The sequence below is a fragment of the Rhododendron vialii genome, chromosome 2a (genome assembly GCF_030253575.1).
Source record: "Rhododendron vialii isolate Sample 1 chromosome 2a, ASM3025357v1".
In the NCBI taxonomy this organism is placed as follows: domain Eukaryota; kingdom Viridiplantae; phylum Streptophyta; class Magnoliopsida; order Ericales; family Ericaceae; genus Rhododendron; species Rhododendron vialii.
This window is the reverse complement of record NC_080558.1, coordinates 16144786-16169742: the sequence shown is the minus strand read 5'-3', so window position 1 is coordinate 16169742 and position 24957 is coordinate 16144786. Positions and strand designations below refer to the sequence as shown.

The following is a 24957-nucleotide window of genomic DNA, read 5'->3' as shown; positions in this document are numbered from 1 at the left end:
AATGTCATTTTATTTAAATTTTTTTAATATCAGTTCGTATTTTTATACATTTCTGATTCGTCTTGTCAAGACGAACGATTAACTCCAAAAATTACAACCAAAATTGAAACAAAAACTTATGAAAAATAAAAAAAAATTTACCAAAATAAGTTTTAGATTTATGTCTTGTTTGCTTTCCTTTTTGCAAAAAAAAAAATTCAACTCAAAAAATACTTATTACTCTTACTTTCAATCATTAGTCTCCACTCACTCTCATCTATAATCATTATTTTCATTTCTCTCCCTATCTCTTTCCACTCATCAACTCTACTTTCAATCATTACTCTCATAAAAAAAAATTCTGAAAAATTCATCCAAACATATCATAAATTTACAAAAACACAACCTTGGTGTTGGAGTATTTCATTTGTATTGTTCGAGTATTCCATACTCTTGTCGTTGTCAAGTACGAGAAAAAAGTTTGTCGAGGTAACCCCTCACTCTCATGCAAGTTCCTGACCAGGTCTGAATAGACCTATACTCTATCGTATGCGGAGTATTATCTGGGCTATCATCATGGGCTACACGATCATGATATGAAATGTTTATCTCGATTCTCGGGAAACAGGAAAAAATTAAATATTTGCAAAAAGATCAATTTAATTAGATATCGATAGGCGCGTAAATAAGTTTTTTTATTTCTTTTATTTTTATAATTAAATGTTCAGGTTAGTTTGCGCGTATTTCGACTAATTTCGGAGTTCTGAATGTAACGACCGGACATAATTCCCAATGGCCCCAAGGCTTAAAATGTTTGGTCTCCGTGGAAACTGAACCTGTGATCTTATGGTGGAGCACTTATTACTTTCTCATAACGACTTGGCCAAACCCCTTGGGGTTGACACGTGAACCGGTTGCATTTTTGTTCTGTAAAATTAAATGAATTCCAAATTAATTTGTCATTCATTTTACGTTACGAAATGTAACTTGCATGTTTAACATGTCTACCAACAGACCATGAGTTGTTGCACAATGAGTGCCGAGTGGGGGCACTCAGGTGTCACTGTGTGAGGTTTTCATATTCATAATTGATGGAACAATGTTGACATGCTATAGTAATCTAACTCTACTAGGCCCCGTTTCAGAACATATTTTTTAAAAAAAAAATTTATTTTACATTTTTAAATTCAAAAAAAAATATAAATGAAAAATAATTTTTTGATTTTTTTTACACCGTATAAAAGATTTCAATAAAATTTATCAAACAAGATTCATATTGCTAAAAAAATTATTTGCGTAAACATATTATTTTTGAGCTTGAAATTGTATTTTTAAAAAATAAATACTTATTTTAAGTTCTGAAACAGGCCTTAATATATATCCTATCGTTGGACAAAGAAAAAAACTTGTCTACCAATATCTCATCAAACTGGAATTTTTGCAGCCTGGTTATTCTATGCGTGTTATATGAGATGAACGTTTTAGATCTTAATTATAAACTTAGGATATGTCCAAAATATAGAAGTATGAAGGAATTAGGTATGGAGAGGAGCATATTTATCCCAGATTGCCAGTTGTGTGTGAAAAAATCCTAGATTGCCTAGGTATAAAAATTTATTTTGTTTTGGTCTCTTTCAATAATCAATCCACCAATCGAATGAAAAACAACCAAACAAGGAACATTGTACAACGATGTAAACAATCGTAAATAGATAAAATCTATGGGAATGAATATTCAAACACTGATAATAAATATTACTGTACGTGATTACAAAATAACCTTTCTTATGCCGATCAAATTAAAAAAAAACAGAAGAAGAAGAAGAAGAAGAAGAAGAAGAAGAAGACCTCTCGTACTCAATAGCAACTTCTCACCAATTGACTTGAGACCGATTTGCCGACTCCTCTTTCACCATATTAGATTTCTTAGAGGGTTCAAACCTAAAACCCCAATTGGTTTTAGATTGAAATCCTCTAAGAAATCTAATATGGTATCAGAGTCTTGGGTGGCCTCACCTCTCGTGGGAAAGTCTCTGTCATCTCTGTCAGCTCCTGGTCTGTCACCTCCATGTGCATCCAGGCTGCACGTGAGGGGGAGTGTTAGACTTGTCTCACATCGCTCATCTAAGTCATCCCAAGCTTGGTTAATATATTCTAGAGGCTACTCCACCTATTGTCAATTGGTTTTAGGTTGAACCCTCCAAGAAATTTAACATGGTATCAGAGCTAGGTCTTGGGTGGCCTTACCTCTCGTGGGAAAGTCTCTGTCATCTATGTCGCCCGAGTCAGTTAGTCAGCTCCTGGTCTGTCACCTCCATGTGCATCCGGGTTGCACGTAAGGGGGAGTGTTAGACTTGTCCCACATCGCTCATCTAAGCCACCCAAGCTTGGTTAATATATTTTAGAGGCTACTCCACCTATTGCCAATTGATTTTAGGTTGGAACCTTCAAAAAAATCTAATACACCACACCAAGTATTTGATCGTTGAAGTTTTGAATTGATCCTTCCAGTATACTTTTAGAAATCCACCAAAAATGACTAAAATAGTTGAATCTAAGTTGTAGGAACTTCTTGGAGTTGTATTTGTTGCACAATGATCCATAGATCTCGTTCGTGCTCCAAGAATTAAACCTAGGAACCCCCTTCAAGAATTATGTTCAAACCCTAACAGTTCATTATTTATATAAGTTGATGTAAATTGCCCGAGTTGCATTTGTACTTTTGTGTCCAGTAAAGGTCTGCAGGAAAAGAGGCTAGCGACTTTATCAGTTCAGGTAAAAAGCTATTTTACCTGAGCAAAACCTCCAAATGAGCATTACATCAGATTAGGTAAAGGCTTAGATAAAACTCATCTATAAACAGTGCTTAGATAAATATATCTAAGCACTATTCACCATGTGTATATTATTTTATTAATTGTTCTCTCTCTCTTCCCCCCTTCTCTCTCCCTAGAAAGGAAAAAGAAAATAAAAGTAATAATATTTTAATAGAGAATATGTTAAATAGATAGTATTGATGTAGTGTTGAGAGAGATGTGAGTAGGTAAAATAAAAAAAATACACTATTTACTAACATTTTTACCTAACAATTGATAAATTTGCTCTAAGAGCATGTACACCAAGGTTAGCTAAAATACCTACTCAATTTGGACCTTTATATCAATTTTACATGTTTAACTTTTTGTTTGGGCTTGCACTAACACTCTCTATCATCTTCTCTATCCTATAAAATATTAAATTCAGTGGGGGAGAGGCGTGTAAATCAATGGAGAGGCATGGGAGTTCCTTCCTGCGTGTGTACCAAGCAAAATTACCCAACAGTATATATTTTTAAATTGTTTATATATTAAAAAATATAATTAAAAATTAAGTACGTACTCCAGTTTTTAATATGTTTGAACCGGTGCAAAAATTTTGTTATTGTAATTATATTATTCTAAAGGTTCATAATTTAATTTATCTCTAGGACTTTTATAATCAAGTATCTGCTCTACAGGGTCCTCAATGAGAGCCCTAGAGACAAAAATTAATTATGATACTTTAGGATAAGATGATTAAAAAAATAAAATCTTCACATTAGTTCAAATGGATTTAAAATTGGAACATTAATTTTTTCACTATATTTTTTAATATATAAACAACTTAAAAAATTAAGTGCTTCAATTTTCAATCAATTTTGAACCATTACGAAGATTTTATTATTTTAATCATATTATTCTAAAGAGTCATAATTTAATTTTGTCTATAGAATTTTCATAATCAAGTATCTGCTCAACAGGATTCCCAATGAAAACCCAAGAGACAAAACTTAGTTACGACCCTTCAGAATAAAATGATAAAAAAATAAAATATTCACAATGGTTCAACATGATTAAAAATTGGAGCATTTAATTTTTTAAACATAATATTTTTAATATATAAACCATCTAAAAAATATTTATGGTAATGAGAGAGAGAAGGAACAATTTAAGAACGAGAGAAAATGAGAGACCGAAAGGGAGGAGAGAGAAAAATAAACAATATTTTAATAAATTCCTTGTGAACAGTTGCTCGGTAATTGAAGTGAGCTACAGTGCACAAAGGGATAATGCCTCACTGTATACAGAGGCTGCTGCATCCTTGTTTTGTATCTTACTTCAGTAAAATAGCTACAAAAGTTGTTTTTGCTAGTTTGATGTACATGCTCTAACAGGTTGCTCGAGCACTTCCTGTATACTGCATTCTTGGTTATAAGCTTACGATGCATTTTAATAACATAAAACTCTCATCCACTTAATATGACGACATTGATTCCATTCTACATCTTTAATAGACACCTTAAAATAATAATAAGAAGAAATTAAAAATCGATAAACGAGGGTACATGCAAAATATGTGTTTTAGCATGAAATTGTCAACTGAAAAAGAGCTCGGCCTTTAGTATTATTCTATAAAAAAAAACAAAAAAACTTGGTCTTCAGGGAGGGGAAAAAGATGGAACATCTCTAATCTCACGTCAACACAAGGTTCTTGCAAACAATGATGCAAAGAATAAAAAGATCACGTAAAGTTAGATTAGGAGTAAAAAAGCCGGAGAGGGTGGCCCTTCCAATTCACATAAAAGGACACTTGAGAATCATTTTTCGTAAAGTTTCCCAAATCATTTGTATGTATCTGCTTTGCCGAAAAGGCCCTCTTGACCCAGTCCCAGGCTTTTCAGTCGGTGGCCCTCGACCGCCATTGCAATTAGTCCCGTTTCCCGAGGGTAGTTTCGAACACTCCCCCTGGATAATGACCCCTGCCGTTTGGGAGTTGCTAAATTCACGTCAAAGAAGTTTCGGTACACACACCCAATTTTCTCAATCCACTAATCTGAATTAAAGTTTTTGGTAAGAGAGTGATTTTCGCATTCTCCAAATTATTAACCACATTGCCAAGAGGAGTGAGAAAATGCCGCATTGCCAAGGGAAATGCAAAAATATTCTTGACAGTGCGGCTAACAATTTTGGGGGTGCAAAAATCACTCCCCTTTTTGATATTGTGGAAGTACATTTCCTCTGATTTCACTAAGACCCCAATTGGCCACATGTCTTAACATCGAAAACCCTAACTCTACCCCCCCTCCCCCCGAATAAATTTGGGAGGATGAGATAGAACAATGACAATTGTTTCTGCGATGGTTTGTTGAAAAGAGATCTATATTAAATCTCTCATTATTTTTATAATGATTATGATTTAAAGAGGAGTCTAGAGATGACGGGTAAAGATGGTAACTCCCAAGATTTTATGGCGGTGAATATGATAAAGGGTAAGTGGGGTGGACAAAAAGGGGTGGGCGAAGGATTGGAATGGTCGTAACGAGTGGGGCAGTGGCTTTGGGGCGAGTCGCGAAGGTGGTGATGGAGAGACAATGACTACTTAGATTTTTTTTAGAATTAAAAAATATTAAGCTATTACCTTAAAGAAAGGGATTAAAAACTAATCAAAATAACATTCTTTGGTATCCAATCAAAAGGTTAAGGACAACTCCATCCGAAGACTTTAGATTTAAGTTGACAGTCTCACCGACTATAAATAACATTCTTTGGTATCTAATCAAATGGTTAAATGAAACGCTAGTTCTTTCTTATCATTTTGCGTGAGGAAGCACTTGTCAAATTTGACAACAGAGTCCAACACCAACACTATTACTAAAATCCAGCAAAATTTTAGAATCTGTTGTTGTAACTATAACTGATAAATTAATAGATGGAAAAAAAAAAAAAGTAGAGTGTTAAATCTGACACTCTGATTAAAGAGAGAGAATATATGAAATATCAGAAAGATCATTCTAGTACTATACAAAGATATCTAAAATTATCAATTTAATCATTAATTAAATTTGGCTTCTACCTTTTGGTGTGCATTTAGAAGCACCCTTCTTCTTGTTTTCCTTCCAGAGGGAGAAAGAGACCTGAAAAAGTGGGGGTCTCATTCGTTGCTTGCCTACAACCCTGCTTTTCTAATGTACATTAGGTGACCCCACCTACACTATTTTTTTTTTTTGGGTCAGGGTATCCGAGCTAGATCATGCGCACCTAAACAAATTTTTTCTCCAAGCCAATCGAAGGCAGACCATTTATATCGTTACTAGTGAATTCACAAGAAATTACTTTCTTTCGACCGAACCTTAAAAATTGAACGTGATCAATCATACGAGGAACAAATCCATCAACTAACTGGAGTAGCCTTTCGAGCTTTACTATTTTCCTTTGCTCGCCGACACAAAACTCGCCGACACAAACAGAAGAAAGTAGCAACCTGTGGGCACTATTTTTTTCCCTCTTAAGCCATCACGTAATGTTTCGAACTATTTTACAATTATACATTTTTTTATAGTTTATTACGGAGTATTAAATATATGGATCGGGTGTGTTTCAGGACGTCAAATAAATACTTATTTAAAAAAAAAATTAAGTCAAAAATAATAAGCTTATTAAAATTTAAAAGTATGCAATATGAAATAAATATTTATTTTTTTAAGAAAATGTTTTAGAACGGAACTCATACTATTAAATATATGAACCTCACAAAAATATAAAATTATATATAAAGTGGTCTGGAGTATCAAGTGACAGTACTCCTGGACTATCGAATAATTTACCCCTCCTCTCTCTCTCTCGTCTTTACTCCAAGCTTGGAATCTCTCTCGTCCCTCTATTAACGTCAACATCAACTACTTCTACGACTTCAACAATGGCGCTACTAACCTCATTACACCAACTCTCCTTTTCACTTCGATTATTTCAATCTCTGTCCTTTTCTAGGTCAGCACTCACACTCCTACTCTGAAACCGTAGAGAAATTTTTTGAAAAAGAAGAAGCAAATGATATGGAGAAGAGTAGCAACTCTGCGCTGATCTCTCGGTTTTCCGTCGCGTTCGTTGCGTTAATCGCCGCGACGATCTTGTTTCCATGCGTTGAAGGGACCACTGACCCGTCTGACGGTACTTTCTCGTACTTTCTCCTCTTCATTTTTGTCGGGTGTTGTCGTTTTGATTTGTTGATCGAGTGATTTGGTAATGTGTTGTGATTTGTGAGTTTTGATGAGAGAGTATTTTGTTACTTATTTTGGAATTTTGAAGGTAACGAGAGTCAATGCAAGTTAAATTTGAAGTATTATTGACCGTTTGTGTGGATCTTGATTTTGTGCGAATGTTTCTGTTTTTTATAACTTGGCTTTCCGGTCAATTTACACGCACCTCAACTAATCCTATCTATATGTGTATGTTTGTCTATAACGCGCATTTGTCTGGGCTAGCTTACGCACATCTCGACTAATCCTATTTATATGCCTATGTAATCCTATTTATATGCCTATGTTTTTTCTGATAACTCATATGTTCGGACTAGCTTACACATACTTCAACTAATCCTATCTATATGCCTATGTTTTTCTGATAACTCATATATCCGGGCCAACTTACGCGCACCTTGACTAATCCTATCTATTTGCCTATGGTTTTTTGGATAACTCAAATGTTTGGATCAGCTTACTCGTATCTTGTCTAATCCTATCTGTTTGCCTATGTTCTTTTTATAACTCGGATGTTTGGGCCAGCTTATGCGCTCCTCTCGACTAAACCTATCCATATGCCTATGTTTTGGCAACACAGATGTTCGGGCTGCGCACCTCGACTAATTCTATCCATATGCATATATGTGTTTGCGACACCTTTTGCATTTGGCTTATGGGAGAAAACAGTTAAAAAGATGATTTTTGAGTAGCCCCATTTTGATGCTTTTTGGTTTATGCTTTTCATATAATCAAGTTTTTACCAGAAATTCGGTTGCAACAAACACTTTGTATGTAGACATATAAGGATTGAGAATGCATACACAATTTTGTTTGATATGCTGGATTGAGTTTTTGAATGTAGTTTGCCTCTGTAAAGAAATAGAGTTTCTGAATGTGGGGTTGTTTGGGTTGCAGTTCAAGGTCTTCAGGTTATGTACGGTTCACTGAACAATCCTTCACAGCTAACTAATTGGCAAGCGAGTGGTGGAGATCCTTGTGGACAGTCATGGAAAGGGGTTACTTGCCAAGGTTCTGCTGTTGTTTCAATGTGAGTACATATGATCTAAGAAAGTGTTTGATTGAACAAATTAATAGTAGTACTTAATAGCGAGGGAATGTTTACATAGGATGAGTAATCACACTAGACCCATAGTGAGGGGATTAACAATAGTGGTGTATCTTATCTTTTGTAGGTTTGGTTGTCCAATAATGTGTAATACCTCAGTAATTTTTTCTTTCAAACTCCGAAAAAACACTCCCAGAGTATTTTCATCTAAATTTCATGTCTGGTCTGGCCTATCGCACGGGCCCTTTGAGGCTTAAAAATATGCATCTGTGTGTTTGTATATTTGTTCCTGAGATGCTGTTGTAAATAGTAGTATTTTGGTTTTACTTGTGGCATTGATTTTGGTTAATAAAATATGGTGCTGCTGTAACAGTCAGATTTCTGGGTTGGGCCTGAGTGGAACAATGGGATACTTGCTTTCGGACCTGACATCTTTAAGAACATTGTGAGGGAACTCTTGGTTTGCTCTATTGGATTTGCTTTTTAGCCAATTGGAATCTCTAGTCATTTCTGTATTTATCTGTTGCAGAGATATGAGCAACAACAATATTCACGACTCAATTCCCTATCAGTTGCCGCCAAACCTTACGACCTTGTAATGACAGATTGTTTATTGGTTTACGCAGTGTTTAACTATTAAAAAATCTTTACATGCTTAATACACTAATGGTCATCTTTTACACAATGCAGAAATCTTGCAAACAACAACTTAGGTGGGAACCTACCTTATTCTATTACTACCATGGTTTCTCTGAATTATTTGTAAGTGGCTCATCTATGGTATAGTTCCGGTTTTAATTTTCATATTAGGTCACCCGGTTTAGTTACATTCCGGGAGTCTTTCTTAATGCCTAACCCTCAAAATTTCTCAATTTCAGGAACGTTAGCCGGAATGCTCTCACCCAGGCAATTGGAGATATATTTGCTAATCTTAGCAGGCTTGCAACCTTGTAAGATATCCCCCTATAAATGACCATGGCAATTCTATATGATTGGATAATTTAGCACCATTATTGGTAGAACTACATGAAAGTTACGGTTCTTAAGTATTTCACAGTCAACATGTTTGATGGTCGAATTAATCCGAGAGAACCCCTGAAAGTGTACTTGTGATTTAATATCTCATAGTTAACAAGTTCAATGGTCGAATTAACCTAAGAGAACCCCTGGAAGTGTACATATCGACTTGGTGCAGTTACCATGCAAGAATAACTCAAATTAAACTTAGTAAGATAAATGTTCATAGTACTTACTATTTAGTCAAGGTTTTATTTTTTTGGTGTGTGTTTGATTGAATATGGCTTTGTCAAGTTTATCTTACAACTCCTTCTCATTTGTGGGTACCTTGTAAAGAACAGCTGCAATTTCGTCTATGTTCTACCAATGAATATCTTCTTAGCGTATTCTTATTGGTCTATATTCTGCATTGAAATGCTTGCAATATAGGGATCTCTCCTTCAACAACTTTGACGGAAACCTTCCCGGTTCGTTTAGCTCATTGCTCAACCTTTCGACTCTGTGAGTGTAATACAGTGTTGCTCTTTTTTTCTCTTTTCTCTTTCCATGCCCTCTCCCTGTGTTATCTTATTTGTGATGGTTTCTGTATTTTTAACAGCCATGTGCAGAATAACCAATTATCAGGTTCTCTTAATGTTCTGGCTGGTTTGCCTTTGACAGATTTGTAAGTTTATTGCCAACTTTGGGGGTTTGATTTGACTTTCTGTAACCAACCTTTGAATCTTGCTCCTTAAATTGTCCACAGAAATGTTGCAAACAACCAATTCACTGGGTGGATACCAAATGTTCTTAGTTCTATCCCTAATTTTATGTAAGTGAAGCCTGCCTTTTTCGTGTCATGTCTTAGATATTAGAACTTCTGCAATACCTCTGATCTTGACTTTTTTCAAATGAACAGATATAGTGGAAATTCATTTGATAATGGTCCTGCTCCTCCTCCACCGCCATATGCTCCGCCACCTCCTGGTAAATCACATAACAATGGCAGCCATTCTCCTCCAGGTGCTAATACACCGCCATCCACTCCAGATGATGGAAACCAAAACAATGGATTGACTGTTGGGCCTATTATAGGCATAAGTCTAGGTTCTTTGGGGGTGGTTCTCTTTGCTATGCTTGTTTTTGTGTTTTGCCTCCGAAAGGGAAAAAAGAAGGAACCTGCAGCTGCAAAAACTTCTGCAGGAAGCCTCCCTGTTAGTACAGAGAAAGGTATGTCATTTTCCATGAAAAAGAAGAAAGAAGAGAAGAAAAAGCTTTATATCTCCAACATCAGTTTTACATTTCATAAACTCCTCGCTTCTGTATCTGATCTAGAATTTTGGTGGAAAAATGCCGTTAATTGTTAATATGATTCCAAATACCAATAAACAAATTGGAGGACATGGATCTGTATAGCCAATCCCACGTAATACTGTTATGGACAAACCAACAAAGACTTGGTTATTAGTTATAAAATGGTCGGGGTTTACAAGTGCTTCACAAGGTTTAGTTCAGGCTCATCTCAAATTCAAGGTTGGCTCACCCATTCCACCCAAGGTTCAGACCGAGCCTAAGCAGGCCAAAAAGGTGGGCTCCGGCATGGACCACCCCTATTGGCTAAAACCAGGCAATATCAATAGAGATGGAATGACTTGAAATTGGGTTGAATATGAGGTGATTATGATCTTTTGTTATTGTTCAGATCTGTTATGACTTGACCAAAAAAGAAGTCATGATTGAAGAAGCTGTTTGTTTGGTGCATCCACAAAAATGGTGTATCTGATTTAGGTTCAGAGATATTGGATGTCCTAAGATTTAATGAGATGTGAAAGGTGTTCAAACTAACATATTGATTTAGCATTTGTGTCAAGTAATGTGGATTGCATTATTTCTTCTTCTTTTGAGATTTTTCAGCCTCCCACGAGGCCACGATCCCTTTATATTGGTGCAATGAATTCGATCCCAAGTTTTTTTAACTCAATTTGTGCTATGTTGCATAGCATATTCTCTTTCATGTTGTCTATGAAATGTGTTCATATGTAGGATGAAGCTGAACGCTATTCCGTTAACATTCTGACCTTTCTTTCATACATTCTACCCTACTTTGTAGTGAATACAGAGATGCGAGAGCTGAGAATGAAATCCACAGCTACTGTGGCAGACTTGAGACCTTCGGAAAAATTGATTGCTGATCCGATGCAAGGGAAAAATGGATCTTTAAAGAGAGTGAAGTCTCCTATAACTGCTACATCATATACAGTTGCTTCTCTCCAAACAGCAACAAACAGCTTCAGTCAAGAAAATCTTATTGGTGAAGGTTCCCTTGGTCGTGTTTATAGAGGAGAATTTCCTAATGGAAAGGTGAATTGCTGTGCTTTAATATGCGCCCGGAAAGTTTTTGTTTCTTCCTTGCTATATTGTTTTCTGTTTTTTGGAAAAGTATGGTTTGTGGTTGCTTCAACTAATATGGGCTCACTAGCATTTATAAAATGGTGAACCACTTCCATATCTTAGCTAGCTTAGTGGGCAATGAATTTTGCCATTGTCCTTGCAGCGACAATATGGCAACACATAGGTTACTATTAGGTTCTGAGTTTGGTCTTGAGCAATAGTGAGGAATCAAAGTTAAGGATCCATTGTGGTTTTCAAGTGACAATTTTGGAACCAAACAATTTTTGTTGCGTCATCCTTTCTTCTAGCCTCTAGGAACTTTATAATTGCATTTCAGAAGTTCAGTCATTACCTCTGTACTGTCTATTTTTCTTGTGTTAGACACTTTTTTCCCTTAGCCATGAAGTTATCACCAATATGGATTGGGAAATTCTGTAGTGCAAGGCCCTGCAAGGCACCTTGTAGGGCGCACACGAGCCATCAATCTTGACAATGAATGGTTGAGATATGATTTTTAATTATGACCGGTAAGAATAATTTATTACCGATCATAATTGATTTTTGATTTGGACTGTTGATTGATGAGATCAACGGTTATGTGTTGCCCTACATGCGCACTACACAGGGTTACAGCACCCCAGATCCCACCAACACATACCAATTGAATTGCCTGTTTAGGAGTAAAGAATGTTTTTTTAACCAGCATTTTTTTTCATGATTAAAAAAAAAAAACAGCAATTTTTTTTCTTAAATCTTTGAAAAGCCTGAAGCTTCTCCCATTCCCAACCGCTCCAAACAACACAAATCTCAACTCTGAAAACCCTCTAAAAATGTCCCGCCACGACCCCCACCTCTCCACCTCCTCGTCCACTCTCTCTCTCCTCACCACCCCACAGCCATCCCACTCTCTCTCCTACACTCAACTCCAGACTCTCCACTCCCTCGCCCTTTCCCTCACAACCCGCGTCGCCGACCTCAGCGCCTCCCGCGGCGACCTCGCTGGCTCGGACCGGGCCTGGCTCATCGTCCGAAAGCTCGAGTCGGGCTTGCCCTTCTGTTTCTTCCAAGATTTCTGGCATGAAAGTAGAGCCAGCTACCTTGTATCTCAAATGATGCAAACACCCTTGTTTAAGCTTTCAAATGACTTGGTGGTCATCAATCTAACACTGTCTATTCAATACTTCGAAGTTTGAAACTTGGGCTCAAATACATTTGTTGTGCCTCCAGTTTCTTCAACTTTTCAAGTGAGGTTTGCTTTTGTTCTTGTTGCTTGATGCATATTTTCTAAGGACTTGGTCTGAATCCTTGGATATGTCTGCCAATGGATTTAGTTGCTTGTTTTATGATGACTTGATTAGCAGATCTACTTTTTCCCTCATACACTCGTATTGTTTGTAATGCTGTAATCTGACACCTCAATGCTGATGCAACCATCTTTTGAACGACGTTTAAGTGATGTCATGAATCGCTCTGTTATTCTCCCTATTCATCTAGTAATTCACCGTTTCTGGCAAGAAATAAATAAAGACCTTATCCATTTCGATTTAGATGTCTTGCTCTTCACAATGCCACTATTCACCAAGCAAATGTACTGCATCAGCTGAATGATTAGAGTTCTTTGCTTTTCTTGTGTTTCACGGTGCTTGGTTTTTAGTTCAATTGAGATAATGAAAAATCATTTTATGTACTGATTAATATTATTCATTGTTGTTCTAGATAGCGGCCATTAAGAAGATTGACTATGCAGCACTCTCACTACAAGAAGAAGATAATTTTCTCGAAGCTGTTTCAAATATGTCACGTCTGAGGCACCCCAACATTATTGCACTGGTTGGTTTTTGTGGAGAGCATGGCCAACGTCTTCTCGTTCATGATTATGTTGGAAATGGGAACTTGCATGATATGTTACATTTTGCTGACGAAAGGAGTAAACAGCTAACATGGAATGCACGTGTTAGAGTAGCACTTGGCACTGCTAGAGCTTTAGAGTACGTACATATCAATCCATGAAATCTATGAAAGTATAGATGTATTTATGGATTTTGAAGTGTCTCTCTCTATCTGGAATGTTTTTTCTTTCTGATTGGGTCTCTTTGTCTAGGTACTTGCATGAAGTTTGCCTTCCTTCTGTTGTACATAGAAACTTCAAGTCGGCAAACATTTTACTCGACGAAGAGCTTAATCCTCACTTATCAGACTGTGGTTTAGCAGCTTTAACGCCAAATACAGAGCGACAGGTAAAATCGGTGTGCTGGCAATTCCTAACCTTGCTAATGCAGAAACAATTTCCTTTGTGGCCAAGAAATCTTTGAACAGACAAGCACTTGTGAAGATCCTAGAAAAAAATTGTCTGGGTATGGGATAAAGATGTCTTTTTTCACTTGAATAATAACCATGCCAAAGCAAGATATTATAGATCTCTAGTGTCGTGAAAACACCAGATATTGCAAAGATTATAGCTTGATCCCTTGGTGAAGTTGTAGTCTCTAGTCACCAATCAGAGTCATAGCTCTTAACCAATCATGTGGATTTAGGAGTTTGCCAAGCAAGCTTGAGGAGAGGAAGATCATATTCTCTTTGCTGGGAAAGTCATAACCATGCACCTTCCACTTTGTGGATGATGGGGTTCAACATCAGGCTAACAGTTTTTTACGCCTCTTGTTACTTTTATTTGACACTATGTTCCTATAATGCTCAACAGGTTTCCTCAACCGAAATGATTTCGTTTGGTTATAGTGCTCCTGAATTTGCCTTGTCTGGAATATACACGGTTAAAAGTGATGTGTATAGTTTTGGGGTGGTGATGTTGGAGTTGTTGACTGGTCGGAAGCCACTGGATAGGTAAAACCTATCCCAGATGACTAAAGTTCTGATTACATTCACGGAATACTTAAGCTGTTTTGTGATCTTGCTTTCTTATGTTGTTCAGTTCAAGGGTGAGAGCAGAACAATCGCTTGTGAGATGGGCAACTCCTCAACTTCATGATATAGATGCCTTAGCAAAGATGGTCGATCCTGCTCTAAATGGAATGTATCCTGCAAAGTCTTTGTCACGTTTTGCCGACATCCTTGCCCTCTGTGTTCAGGTAATATTTTTTGTAGATGTTAATCATTATTCGTGCAAACTGAATGTTATCCTTGGGAAGAATAGCACGAAACAAAATGGATATACACAATGATTCACCCGTTTCCCTGAAAATCAATGGGAACTGAAAACAAAAACGAGGTTGGGTGAAATGTTTCTTTTTGGTGGAACAAGAAAAGTTGGTAACGATTTCATTCCACTGGGTGGATGCACCATACTCATCTTACGGACATGTACTTCCTTTTATGTTTGCATTAACTTCAAAAGAGAAAAGAGTGAGGATGCAGCAAGTTTTTTTGTTAGCTTCACATCGTTTGCAGCATTATGAACTTAGGACCTTCTGTACCATACTGCATTTCCCCTTCGATACTCAACCAATTAAAGTCGTGTCAGCTTTACAATTTTCATCTTATATGCAGCCTGAGCCCGAGTTTCGGCCTCCCATGTCTGAAGTTGTGCAAGCACTGGTGCGGTTAATGCAAAGGGCAAGTGTGGTGAAAAGGCATTCCAGTGAAGAGTCGGGTTTCATGTTTAAAACTCCAGATCACGAGACAGCTGACATTTCATATTAGAATATCCAGAGATGCTGAAGTTTCCTTCGCAATTTTGTGTCCTATTCTGCAAAGATTAGGGATCAGAAGAAAAAAATGTGGAAACGCTGATCTATTTCGGACCGGAACAAGATGGCTCGTGCAGTTTGAGTTGTAGCATGCTACGGTAGTTCATAATGCTGGGTGGATGTCTATAATATTACTGAGGGGGATGCTTTATTGTACTTATTACCGTAATTCAATATTTTGATACATGCCCAAAGGAATTTATAGGGTAATTTCGGTAGACATCAAGGTTTTGACTTTTGAGGTAAGTTTTTGATTAATGAGTGGAGAGAGATGGATAAAGAGATGAGAGCAATAAGTGGGAAAAAAATATGTATTGCAAACGGTGTTGTGAGAGCAGGGGTGGTTCTGTAAACCCCAAATGAACAAAGACAAATGCGAGTCTATGTAACGTGTCAATTGGCTTTGTTCACTTGAGGTTTCCAGAACCTCTCTCTCGGCACAGTTGTCAATAAGTTTCACGTCACTTATTGCTTCCACGTCTTTGTCCATCTCTCTCCATTTATTGTTCGATAAACCTTTCTCAAAACCTTTACTAAACAAACTCCTGTTCGGTTTGGGTATTGAGGGAGGTTTTTAAAAGTAATGAGTGGAGAGAGAGACCAGGGATTTTGAGACCCCAAACAATAGTGTCTGAGCTTTCCCCATGAAATCTATCATGTTATTTGCAAGAGTTGAAGACTTCGGCACCAAATCCATCACTAAAGAAGAAAAGCCAAGTGAGAATTTAGTAAGGTTATGCTGTGAAGATGGGTATCAAATGTGTCCTCAATTGCGGATCAAAAAAAAAAAAACAAATGTGTCCTCAATTTGATCTGGGCCGTGTTGTGACTTGTGCCTGCTCTGAGTTTAAAATAGATTTCATTTGGAGTCTTAAATTTTGACTTTCGGTGAGATGATTAAATTATCTGTGCCGAAAAACAAATTTATTTGACTTTCATTGACTTTTACTTTTGGCAATTTTTTGTAGAGAGAAATCAGAAAAATGTAAAAATGTGGACGGATGTTGAATAAATTCATATAAGACGACACTTTAGACAAAAAAGATAATGTTTGCTATTTTTTCGTTTTTAGTGATTTTTTTTCTTTTGATCATAATTTTTTACTTTTTAAACTACTCTCGTTGAGATAAAGAATTAATCCAACAAACATGACGTGAATCTAATAAAAAGACAAACAAAACACACAAAGTAAAAAAGTTTTTTTTTTACAAGATTGCACTCTTCGGCTTTATTTGAAACTTGAGGAAATGGAGAGAAAGAAAAAAGGAAAATGAGAGAATTGAGAAGAAAAATGAGAGGGAAATTCTACTATTCATGTTTTCAAAATTTTCTATTTTCTCTCCCCTTTCTCTCCAAACCAAATATTGGGAGAGAATTTTTTTTTAATTTTCTCTTTCTTTCTCTCACTTTCCTAAGTTCCAAACAAAACCTGCTCTGTTTGGAATTTATGGAAAGAAAAAAAAAATTAAAAAATTTTCCAATCCATTGTTTGGTTGGGAGAGATAAAGAGAAGAAAATAAAAGTTTTAAGTTCAATGAATAATAAATTTTCCCTTCTATTTTTCTCTCATTTTCCTTCTTTTTTCTTTTCTTTTCCTATATTTTCTTTCCTATGGGTTCCAAACAGAGCCTTTAATACTCCTACGTTCGTTTTCCGTTGTGGGACCGGAATACAACCACAGCCTACAGTTGTGGAAAAAAAGGAGCTTTAGCACATCGAAAGCTTTCCTCTTTACAAAAAAAAATGGAGCGCTTCCGATCGAACGATTCCACCCACATGGCAGACCCGATCGATCGACCTCAACCCAACCACCGCTCACAGACTAACCGCCAGTCTCTTAAATACGCCTTTGACGCCGGATTCCTTTCCGGCGCGCGCCCTTCCGACGCTCCAGACGCCGACGGAGACTCCGCAAGCCGGTCGAGTTCGGACTCGGAGAGCTCCGACTCGGACGGCGAGTCGAGCGGGCTGGACGACCTGGCGGCGAGTTTCCGAGTCGTGTCCGAGTTCGCGATGAGAGCGGAGCGAGACGAGCTGGAGATGGCCAAGGCGAGGGAGGCGTCGCGGCTGGCGGCGGAGAAGCGGCGTGCCGAGTTGGAGGCGGATTTGACTCGGGTGGTGGTGCGGACGCAGTTGCAGGTCGCGGCGTCGTGCGCTCCGCGTGCGAGTTTGGGTCGGAAGAGAAAGCGATCCGACGAAGTTCATGATTCGTCGAGTTCCCCCAGGTAAAGGAAGTGCCAATTTCTCTCTCTCTCTCTCTCTCTCTCTCAAGAATTACGGTGTTCTAACACGGTGAGTTCATCACTTGACTCATTGCAGGGAAAGAGCCATGTTGCTGAGTTTGCTCCAGTGCAATCTGATCTAGTGGGACTATTCTAGCCGTGGGGAAGGGGAAAATGGAAAAAGAAAAAGAAAAATTAGCTTCGCAAATTCCACTTTTGCCCTCTTCACAGTTGCCTTTCTCAGTTATATGTGTACACATGGAAATGCATAATAGTTGGAAATGCTATACTACTGTGCTTTGTAATTTTATTATTCTCAGAAAAAAAGCAGCAGTGTAATATGTACTATATAGTTTTGTATTGTACTTGTGTTATATATATATATCCACCAAACCATTGTTCTATGGAGTATTTCCTTTTTCGAAAAGGAAATTAATTTTTGCACTTCACTTTTTACTGATAGTGTTCCAATTTTAACGTAAAGTTACTAGTAACTTTATGAGCAAAGTGAAACGCTATCAATAAAAAGTGGAGCACGAATATCAATTTTCTTGAAAAGATTGAATTGGGTTAACGACATCATCGAACCCATTATCGTCGAGTTGAACTATATAAATAAGTGGTTTGATGCAATAACAAAATGAATTACTCCTTTGGGTTGCGCAGTCAAATCTATTTAGTAGCTTGGCTGTAGGGTTATTCCTTCATTACTTAAAAAAAAAAAATGAACGTCTCCAATAATTTGTCTGTGACTCGATGTGGTCATGTAGGCCTACACGTTATAGCCGTAGATTTGTGGTACCCACAAATTATGTACCCATGGAGTTACTATTTTGAAGTTCAATTTTCTGCCAAGACTTGCAACATATATTGTATAAACTATCCGAGTCCTGCTAAAAGTACCGATGAAACGCCCACCGAAATCGTACCGACAGCCGCACAGGGCCGTCTCCGGCCACCGGATGGCCTATCCGAGCTATCCAAAAATTCTATAAAAAAAAACCAATGGGGCTGGCGCGGGAATCAACGGCATCCGATGTGTATAGGGTGCTAGATCCAAACATCTTTTTTTGTGTATATGCGCGGCCGTCGATACGATTTCGGTGGGGTTTCGTCGGTACTCTTAGACTTTCTGAAACTATCCAAAGCTGGAGAGATGTTTGTGGCCAAAGGATTTCACCTTTATAACCCAATGATAGCAGAAAAATGAAGGGAGAAAAAGAAAAGAAGGGTGATGGAACATTTTCGGAAAACCATTGGTGCAACGGAAGTTAATTACCACCAATAAGGTCTGAAAACACATGGATCCGGGATGCTGCCGAGCAGGATCCTACCGAGCGGGTGCAGATTGTAGAATACTCTATAAAGAGGCACAAATTCCACCCGGAAAATGTAAAACAAGCCTTATAACGAACCCATGTTCGAACAGCACCTATATTGAAATTTACATGCTGATTTACAAATAAACACTACCATAGTAATTTGCACATCTAGGACTTGAACAATTCCAAGATTAACATGGCTGCATTAAACAACCGTTGACATATCATGTCTGCATTTCCAACCAGAAAAACGCACTAGTTGGTTATTTTTTGATCGGCTTTTTGCCATTCAGGTGCATCATGTTTTTCTCTCTTCTAAAAAGAAGCTAAAAATCGGGTATTTGATGCTCTCACTGATATAGAACCATCAAAATCAGATACTCCCTCCGTCCCAACATTTTATTGTCCCTCGTCCAATTCTAACCGAATAAAAAACTAATAATAACTTTTAATTGGTAATATCGTTTATATACAATATAAATCTTATTTGATAAATCTCAATGAGCTCTTTTAAACGATGTTTTCAAAATCACTTACTAAAATATTATAGATTGGAAGATATAATCAATTGAAAAATGACACGGACTCCCAAAATGGACAAAAGAATGGAGATGGAGGGAGTACAATATAGGAGTTGTTACCTCATGATTCTGGTAGGATGGTGAAGTGACACAGGTCCAAGTAGTTAAACCTCCTGTACATCTAAGTTCTCGAACATCATCAAGCAATAAACCAGCCACAAAAGCCTATTAACGCATCACTGTGGTGAAACATCAATGGGTTGAGGTTTACAATGAAGAAGACGAAGAAGATTATTCATACAAATCAAACTCCAAACAACAATTACCTTCCATTCCATCTCAACCTAGTATAACAACAATTACCTTCCATTCCATCTCAACCTAGTATTACAACCGCATCGCAAAGCTTCCCGAGTCACCTTGTAATAAAAGGTTAGTACTTGATGCCTGATGGCCCGCCAAAAATCTTGAGCTTGGCTTTCTTTCATAATTTGCTACTGGAGCTCCTAAAAGTACAATAGAAGAGGAATAACAAATTTCCTAACTTTCTCCACATCAGGTCATCTTCAAAGCTTTTTCCCAACAAATTGTCGAAATGGACACTGCATAAACAGGACTCTTGTTTGGAAAAGCACCACTACTTCGGCCACCATAACACAGTCCACTTGAAAGTAGGTAAATCCAATTTTCATTTCAGCTTTGGATTCATGCAAGAAAATACCAGTTCAGATGCGAGAATGAAAAAACTAAACTGATGAAAGATTATTCTCTCTAAATGTAAAGATTCTAATTCCCATGAAACTTCGACAAACAAGGAACATACAGAAATAGATATAAAAGAAACTCCCGACCGCTATAACTCCGAATAAACCTTAGATCAGTACCATTGAGACATGCTCAGCATATGACTATATGAGAACTAAATTCGACCACAATTTGTAATCAGAGAATCAGTGCAGATAAACGAGAAGTTGAGAATAAATTAGACACCAACTAATGGTATGACTCCGAGACCGAGACCGAGTTTAACAAGAGTCAAGAATGCATAAGCCAAATGTCATTTAGACCAGAGACCCAAAAAAAAAAAAAAAAAAACACATCATACGCATTTAAATTAATCATTGCAATCTCATCAGGAAACCAAAAGTACTTTGATCCTGGCAGTCATCAAAAAATTGAGCTTCTAACCTTCTGGAAGAGTACACAGCTCTTTGGTGTTGGCACCTAATTTCCAAATTATTCAAAAGAGGAAACAGAAACTCCCACAAGACGACCATCTGCTGAGAAGAATAGCCAGCTCCACTCTCCAATCCAAACTCGTTAATAGGAGAAACTGAAAATGTAAACAATTGAAGGTGTTCACTCAGTCGATCGATACTTGACTTGACTTGGCTTCATCATCCGCTTTATTGGCCATATCAATGCTTAGGGTCACAACCTTCTTCTCACCTCCATCAACGTTATCACCTTTGGAGCAATGATTTTTCAAAACCATTGAAATGTCAGCCTCAGAAGCACCAGCAAGCTTAAATCTTTCAACAGCATCATCCAAATTCTTTTCCCAACCATTCAACCCTAGTTTACACTCAACTTGAGAACGCTCAAAAAGCATGTTACCCCAGAACAGATGTATCTGTGATCTCATCACCGCTGCCTGTTCCGCCGCTTCATCAGCTGAAATCTCCACTTGACCATCATTTCCAGAGGACTCAGCTTCATTCCCGCTTCCTTGTATCTTTTTCCTCCTTAACAATTCCTCCCTCTTGATCGCACTTGGTTCTTTTGGCTCGCGAGCTCTCTGCTCCTCCATTTTCTCCCACATCTCAGTAGCAGATTTCATTTTCTCCTCCGCACTGTCAAAAAGTTCAATTGTTTCCTTATAATCCCATTTCGAGAGATCCTCTTTCTTAGCTAGTACATAGGACCAATGAAGCTTTGCCATCTCAAATTGCTGTTGACCCAATGCAAGTAACCCCTCATAGAAGTCTGGTTTAATCACGAGTGCCTCCTCATACTTCTCTTTGGCCAGAGAATATTTTTCCTTCACCCAGTCATAAGCTTCTTGAATCTGTGTTGCCACCAGCTCTTTTGCCGCAGAATCATCTATGGGAATCCGTTTCCTTGCAGCACACATATGAACATTTCCCCAATTGAAGAAAGCCAACGCGGCAACCTCTTGGAACTTTAAGGCGGCCTTATCAAAAAGGGTTTGAGCCTCTTCACTGGTTACCGTCTCTTCAAGGGCTTCAGAACACAACTCCATCCCTAGCTCGTGCAGGTCAATATGTGCATCTGGGTCAATACCCACATGGGTCCGAAACAACTGAGCAAATTCAAATAACCAGTCGTCCATCTCCACTTCCTTGGACTCAGGGTCTTCTGAGGGTTTTTCCTTTGGAGCTTCCTTCTCTGGCTTACCAATTTCCGTGTCCACAGTTTCCACAATAGAATCACCCAGAGAAGATTGAGAGCCACTCTCATCTCCTTTGATCCCCTCACTCTCAAGAGGCTTTTCCTCCTCCTCTTCCAATATAGGCGGCTCCTGCTCAGGACTCACCTCAACAATATGCAATCTCAACATCCCTATTGAGTCAGTCTTATCAGTATCGGGTTCTTTCGCAATTAGGCTGTCAACGCATGACTCTGCCAATCTGAGCTCACCCATACAGGTTATAGTCACCAAATCACCATCCCTATCTTTATATTTAATCAAAACTGATTTTGAAGATGGAAAGCGACTGGTTACAATCTCCCTCAACACTCTAAAATTGCAATTAACAGGCATTTGGGCAAGTCTAATGTCATGGTCATAAACAAGCTTCAACGGCCTCCATCTAATGGCAGTCTCGAATGGTACAGATGAAGATTTCAGCTCCTTTTGGTCACCCTTAGCAGCATTGGATTTGGTAGAACCATTTGAAGGTTTCAAAACAAGCTTTGGGAATTGGGTTTTACCCTCCGAACGATTGTCACCCAGTGGAATTGATTGGGGCTTATCCGGCTTATTATTAGGCGATACAACTGATCCCACAGGGGAAGCTGCCAGCTTCTTTGGCACTGGCTTTGCCGGTAAACAAGGCCCAAGACCAGAAATGGGAGCCCCACGAACCGCGGAAGCCCCAAGAGCCGCCGGGGAAGGGCGGCTCTGAAGGTCCTGTTGGGCCACCTGGCGAGGCCCAAGCGCCATCCTTAACCGCTGGGAAATCTCAAGAGCATCCCTGTGAGTTGGTTCAACACCCAATAGTCTCTGAACATCTTGCATCGCCATTTCGTAGTTTCCAGTCATTTCAAAAGCCTTAGCCCTCCTTAAGAGTGCCCGGACGAACCCGGGCTGGACCTGAAGTGCCATAGAACACTCGGCAATCACACTGTCATAGTCTATGGGCTTCATCTGCATTAAACAGGCAGCCCTGTTGCTATGAAACACGGCTCGGTCCTGGTGGGTTTTGGGGGTGAGTTTTAGGGCATTTTCGTATTGTTCAAGAGCACCCACGTAGTCTTTGTTCTGAAACCTTAGGTTCCCTTCTTCTTTCAGCTCATGGGCTCTTTTCAACAAAACTGAGGGGTCCAAATCCACAACACCATTGGCTTTAGGGGTTGGATTGCTAGCTACTGAATCTTGGTTTTGGCTTACACCACCCTTCTTTTTCCTACTTCCAGATTTCCCCATAAAATTCCCTCACACCCACTAACAAAAATTTCAGCTTGATTCTAGATAAGATGACCAAATAAATAGAAATCTCGACTATACCCAGATAAAGTTAGGTTTTTACAAAGCTATCTGATGAGGAAATGAATTGAGAGAGAGAGAGAGAGAGAGAGAGAGAGAGAGAGAGAGAGAGAGAGAGACGCTACTTAGATATGGAAAGTTCACACCTTTTGTGCAGATTGAGAGAAGCTACTTACACACGGAAAGTTCACACCTTTTGCGCATATTTTGATGTTCCGCGATTGAATTGAGAAGACTCAGAAGCTGGATTTGAATAGAATACGGATTGAAGGAGATGGTCGTTAGGAAAATGTTGCACATAGAGAGAGAGAGAGAGAGAGAGAGAGAGAGATGTTAAACCCTAGATGGCAATGTTTGCATACAGAAATGTTACACACACAGCAAAAGTGCACAAATTTTGTGCACAGATTTTTTATGGGGCCCACTACGGATCTCATACAAATAATCCAAGCCGTTCATTAAATGTAAAACATTTTTTTAAGGGGCTCCGCAAAAAATAAGCTTAATCCAACACCTATAAGTGCTCGATTCAATCATCTAACTTTTCATTATCCTGAAATTCGAATGAAAAGTTAAATGATTAAATCGAGCACCTATGAGTATCGGATTGAGCTGATTTTTTGTGCAGGCCCTTGAAAAAATGTTTTACATTTAATGAACGGCTTGGATTATTTTTTTGAGACCCGTAGTGGGACCCACAAAAAATATGTTCACAAAATCTGTGCACTTTTGCTATGTGTAGCATACAACAGTCTGTGTACAGATTGTGCACAGATTTTATTGTGGGGCCCACCAAAGGTCCCGCAAAAATCATCCAAGCCGTTCATTAAATGTAAAATACTTTTTCAATGGTCCCCGTAAAAAATAAGCTCAATCCAATATCTATAATTGCTTCATCCAATCATCTAACTTTTCATTCAGATTTTTGGATAATAAAAAGTTATATGATTGGATCGATCACTTATAGGTATTGGATTGAGATTATTTTTTACGGGGACCCTTGAAAAACTATTTTACATTTAATGAATGGCTCGGATAATTCGTGTGGGACCCGTGGTGGGCCCCACAATAAAATCTGTGCATAATCTGTGCACAAATTATACTTTCTGAAAGTCAAATAATAAACGAATTGAAAAGGAAGCCGAGGAAACCGTAAACCAAACTAAAATCGTGCTGACACATAAACCAACTTACCTAGGTGGTGTTCCACTGCTTAAAAGGACTTTTTGAAGGATTTGTCCTTTTTTTTATATAAAAAAATGCATTCGTTAGTTTTGTAATAAATTTTTGTGGATTATTAATTCGTCTTGACGAGGAGAATTAGAAAAGTAAGATTTTTTTATTTCTATCTAAAATTTTTAGAAAATAACCACTTTTCTGCTTAAAAAAGTCAAAATAGTTCTCTCTTTTTCTTTGTGCTTAAAAGTGGATTTTTCCATAATTGTTGGGTAAAAGCAAAAAAATTTACGTTCCCGACGACACTGGCGGAGGTATATAGGAGCCCGGCCTGGCCCCTCTCGATATTTAAAATATTTTACTAATATGATCATTATTTATATAATTAGTAGAGCAATCTCTAAAATTATGAATAATTTTTCTAGCCAAGAATTAAGGTTATTTTTCATTGTCTGAGAAAATTTTCTCAAATTCTTTCATAGTAAAAAATAATCACACATGTGCATTGAAATTGTCAACAATAATTCAAAAGATATTATATTTGATATATTAATGTACTATAACGCTACACCATATATTGAGTACATTTTTGCATAAAAATACTTCTCTCATGTTGGCCCCCTTAGGCCAAAATTCTCGCTCTACGATTGCTTTTCGATTCGTCTCGTCAAGATGAAATAATAATCCACAAAAACTTGGCGCAAAACTAACAAACGTGAAAAAAAAATTGAATAAGGACAAAGTGCTTAGCGAAACTTTACCCTAGTAGATCTGTTTCAGTTTTGAAATCTCCCATCAAAATTTATAGGGCAAA

General features: G+C 37.9%; 3 protein-coding genes across 9 annotated transcripts; 2 read left to right on the top strand and 1 right to left on the bottom strand.

The window, feature by feature from the left end:
* Window positions 1–6624: 6624 nt before the first annotated feature.
* LOC131316304 (protein STRUBBELIG-RECEPTOR FAMILY 8) lies at window positions 6625–15382 on the top strand. Its single transcript, XM_058345630.1, has 16 exons — window positions 6625–6944; window positions 7931–8063; window positions 8455–8526; window positions 8611–8676; window positions 8772–8843; window positions 8960–9031; window positions 9528–9599; window positions 9697–9762; window positions 9844–9909; window positions 9997–10307; window positions 11188–11438; window positions 13185–13456; window positions 13570–13705; window positions 14170–14309; window positions 14398–14554; window positions 14973–15382. Exons 1-16 carry the CDS (start codon window positions 6830–6832, stop codon window positions 15123–15125), a joined length of 2154 nt encoding a protein of 717 aa, XP_058201613.1. The 5' UTR covers window positions 6625–6829; the 3' UTR covers window positions 15126–15382.
* A 1455-nt stretch (window positions 15383–16837) lies between these two features.
* LOC131315786 (uncharacterized protein At4g22160) lies at window positions 16838–17798 on the top strand. The gene is made up of 2 exons (XM_058344977.1): window positions 16838–17397; window positions 17492–17798. The coding sequence occupies exons 1-2, from the start codon at window positions 16916–16918 to the stop codon at window positions 17535–17537; spliced, it is 528 nt and encodes a 175-aa protein (XP_058200960.1). The 5' UTR covers window positions 16838–16915; the 3' UTR covers window positions 17538–17798.
* Window positions 17799–18979: 1181 nt separating this feature from the next.
* Window positions 18980–23325, bottom strand: LOC131315660 (protein CLMP1-like). Of its 7 annotated transcripts, XM_058344850.1 has the most exons (4): window positions 20426–23325; window positions 19879–19934; window positions 19601–19781; window positions 18980–19476 (listed from the first exon to the last, which is right to left on the bottom strand). In XM_058344850.1, exon 1 carries the CDS (start codon window positions 22905–22907, stop codon window positions 20601–20603), a length of 2307 nt encoding a protein of 768 aa, XP_058200833.1. In that variant the 5' UTR covers window positions 22908–23325; the 3' UTR covers window positions 18980–19476; window positions 19601–19781; window positions 19879–19934; window positions 20426–20600. The 7 variants fall into 7 exon arrangements, with proteins under 7 accessions (XP_058200833.1, XP_058200831.1, XP_058200832.1 ...); XM_058344848.1 differs by having other exon boundaries at window positions 19601–19934; XM_058344849.1 differs by lacking the exon at window positions 19879–19934 and having other exon boundaries at window positions 19601–19839.
* Window positions 23326–24957: the final 1632 nt, after the last annotated feature.